Source organism: Chaetura pelagica, unplaced genomic scaffold (assembly GCF_000747805.2).
Source record: "Chaetura pelagica isolate M959 unplaced genomic scaffold, ChaPel_1.0 scaffold325, whole genome shotgun sequence".
NCBI lineage: Eukaryota > Metazoa > Chordata > Aves > Apodiformes > Apodidae > Chaetura > Chaetura pelagica.
In genome coordinates this window covers 220,032-222,543 of record NW_009953307.1, presented here as the reverse complement: position 1 = coordinate 222,543, position 2,512 = coordinate 220,032, and the positions used below count along the sequence as shown (strand labels likewise).

The following is a 2,512-nucleotide window of genomic DNA, read 5'->3' as shown; positions in this document are numbered from 1 at the left end:
CTTGTTTCCGGCGAGACAAGCTGTGCCGGGGCTCAGCAGTTGTTGCACCAGCTTGGGAACGTCCTTCCCTCGCACCTCAGGGTGTGCAGGGATGGGGAGGTGACACCAGCTGCCTGGCGAGTGCGAGGCTCTGGGTGCCTCATCCAAGTCTCAGGGCCTGAGGACTCGCAGCTTCCCTGCCCCTTTGCTGGAAGCAGGACTGGTGGAAAATGCTCCTGTGGCCCTGTGGTGCCAGTGACCAGGTAGAAATGTGGGCGTGATGCTGGGATGAGCATCCCTGCCGGAACCGACAGGGAACAGCTGGTCCCTGCTGCTGACTGTTGTGTGCCCCGGTCTGGGTGTCTCTTGTGGTGCAGGTCACATTAGCCAGGAAGGGTGCCCGGGACAGCTTCCCATTGTCCTGGCTCCCTGAGCTCCCAGGAGGCTTGATCTCCCTTTCTGTGGGAGAGAAACACTTTATTTTTTGCCCAAAGGGGATGTTGACTGTTGAGAAAGGGGAAGGAGAGAGGATATCACGAGGCAGGAGAGGCTGAAGAAACTGAAACTGGGACCAGAGAAAGCAGTAAACCCTCTGTGCCGCGGGGCGTGCCGGGCACAGCCGATACCGCCCTGCTGCTCGGGGCTCATAAAAACTCGGCTGGTCCTGGCTGCCAAGCACGGGTGTCAGCACCCATGGGTGCACTCTGCCCCATGGCAGCGTGGGGGCTCTGCTCTGTGGGGGCTGAGTAGCGAGTTGGGCCATGGAAGCCATGTGTAGAGCCATCAGTGTGTCTGGTGTGTCCCCCTGTACCAGCCATCCCTCTTATCTGGGACTTGCAGGAGTGATGCCCACAGTGATCCCATGCTCCACAACCCCTTCCTTGCCAGGGGTTTGTCCTCTCAGTGTTGCTCCTTGTGTGAAGGAGGAGCAGGTATCACTGAAATTGCTGAGCACCACAGCCATGTTGGAAGCAAACCTGAGCTCTGACCCATCTCCAGCACCCCAGAGAGGAATCCTGGGTCCAAAGGGCACTGCAGCACGGCTGCAAGGGCAAAGCCAAGCCTGGCCTTGGCTGGGAGCAGTCGGTGCTGCAGGGAGGGTAAGGAAGCTGCAGCATCAGGTGTGGGGTGAGCACAGTCTGGGGCTGCCATGGAAGGATGTGGGGGGAGCAGGTGGGTGGGGGGTGTCTGCACTTCGGAGCATGCCAGGATGGGCACCTTGTCCTGCTCCCTGACAGGAATCCCCTCCCTTGCCATGCACATAGGGCAGCTGGGCTGGGAAATAGCAGAGGGCAGCCCTGAGCCCTGAGGATGTTGCAATGGGGGTCCTGCATCTCAGCCTCCTTGGAACTCAGGTGCTCACAGTGCCACACATGTCCCCATGCTGTCTTGCAGCACTGCCCCATGCCACTTGTCCCCATGCCATTCTGCAGCATTACCTCATGCCATATGTGTCCTCATGCTGGTCTGCAACTGTTCCCACCCCATGGGGCCCAGGACACACCAGCATGAAGTCCATGCTCTCCAGCAAGCCCCTCAGCTCTGGGCTGTGCCCGTGACTCTGTGCCCTATCCCTGCAGGTGCTGAAAATGGCTGTGATGACGCTGCAGCTGGGTGGGCTGATGCTGGCCGTGCTGGGCTGGCTGGGCTCCATCCTCACCTGCGTGCTGCCCATGTGGAAGGTGACGGCCTTCATTGGCTCCAACATCGTGGTGGCCCAGGTCTTCTGGGAAGGCCTGTGGATGAACTGTGTGTACGAAAGCACTGGGCAGATGCAGTGCAAGGTCTACGACTCCCTGCTGGAGCTCACCTCTGACCTGCAAGTGGCTCGTGCCTTGGTCGTAACCTCCATCTTTGTCGCCTGCTTTGCCTTCCTCACTGCCATCTCAGGTGCAGATTGCACCCACTGCGTGGATGACAAGGGCAGCAAGACCAGGATCTCCATTGGGGCAGGTATCATCTTCGTCCTGGCCAGCATCTTGCTGCTCATCCCTGTCTCCTGGTCTGCTAACAGCATCGTCAGCAACTTCTACAACCCCATGGTTCCTGAGGCTCTCAAGAGAGAGCTGGGGGCTGCCCTCTACATTGGCTGGGCCTCCAGTGCTCTCCAGCTTTTTGGTGGGGGCATCCTGTGCTGCTCAGGACCCCCATCCCAGCAGGACTCCTACCCCAACAAGTACAGAGCAGCGAAAACCTATGGCCCAATGGGCTACCCCATGCAAGATTATGTGTGAGTCACCATGCCTGGGTGCCAGCCCACAGGAGAGCACCATCATCCCAATCCTGCCTCCACATGCCACCCCCTGCCCACGTGCTGCCTCCTCCTGCCTGTCCCCATGCTGACTGCTCCCCCAGCACACTCCTCCTGCATGTCCCCTCCCTGGTGCAAGGGCCGTGCTCATGATGGACGATAAACATCTTGGTGCCATCAAAGCTGCCTGGGCTCATCTTGAAGCAGCGCCGTGTGGGGAGGATGGTGAAATGTCCTATGGGTGTTATGCCCTGCCAGCTCAGGGGCTGCTGCCTCAGCAGT

The 2,512-nt window shown here is 59.6% G+C and overlaps 1 protein-coding gene across 1 annotated transcript; it reads left to right on the top strand.

The window, feature by feature from the left end:
- The first annotated feature begins 1,568 nt into the window (after nt 1-1,568).
- LOC104389104 (claudin-3-like) lies at nt 1,569-2,213 on the top strand. Its single transcript, XM_009998059.1, has one exon. It carries the CDS (start codon nt 1,569-1,571, stop codon nt 2,211-2,213), a length of 645 nt encoding a protein of 214 aa, XP_009996361.1.
- The last annotated feature ends 299 nt before the right edge of the window (nt 2,214-2,512 follow it).

Bases quoted from the DNA above. Each gene is read 5' to 3' on its own strand.
- LOC104389104 (XM_009998059.1), top strand. From the start codon at position 1,569: ATGGCTGTGATGACGCTGCAGCTGGGTGGGCTGATGCTGGCCGTGCTG.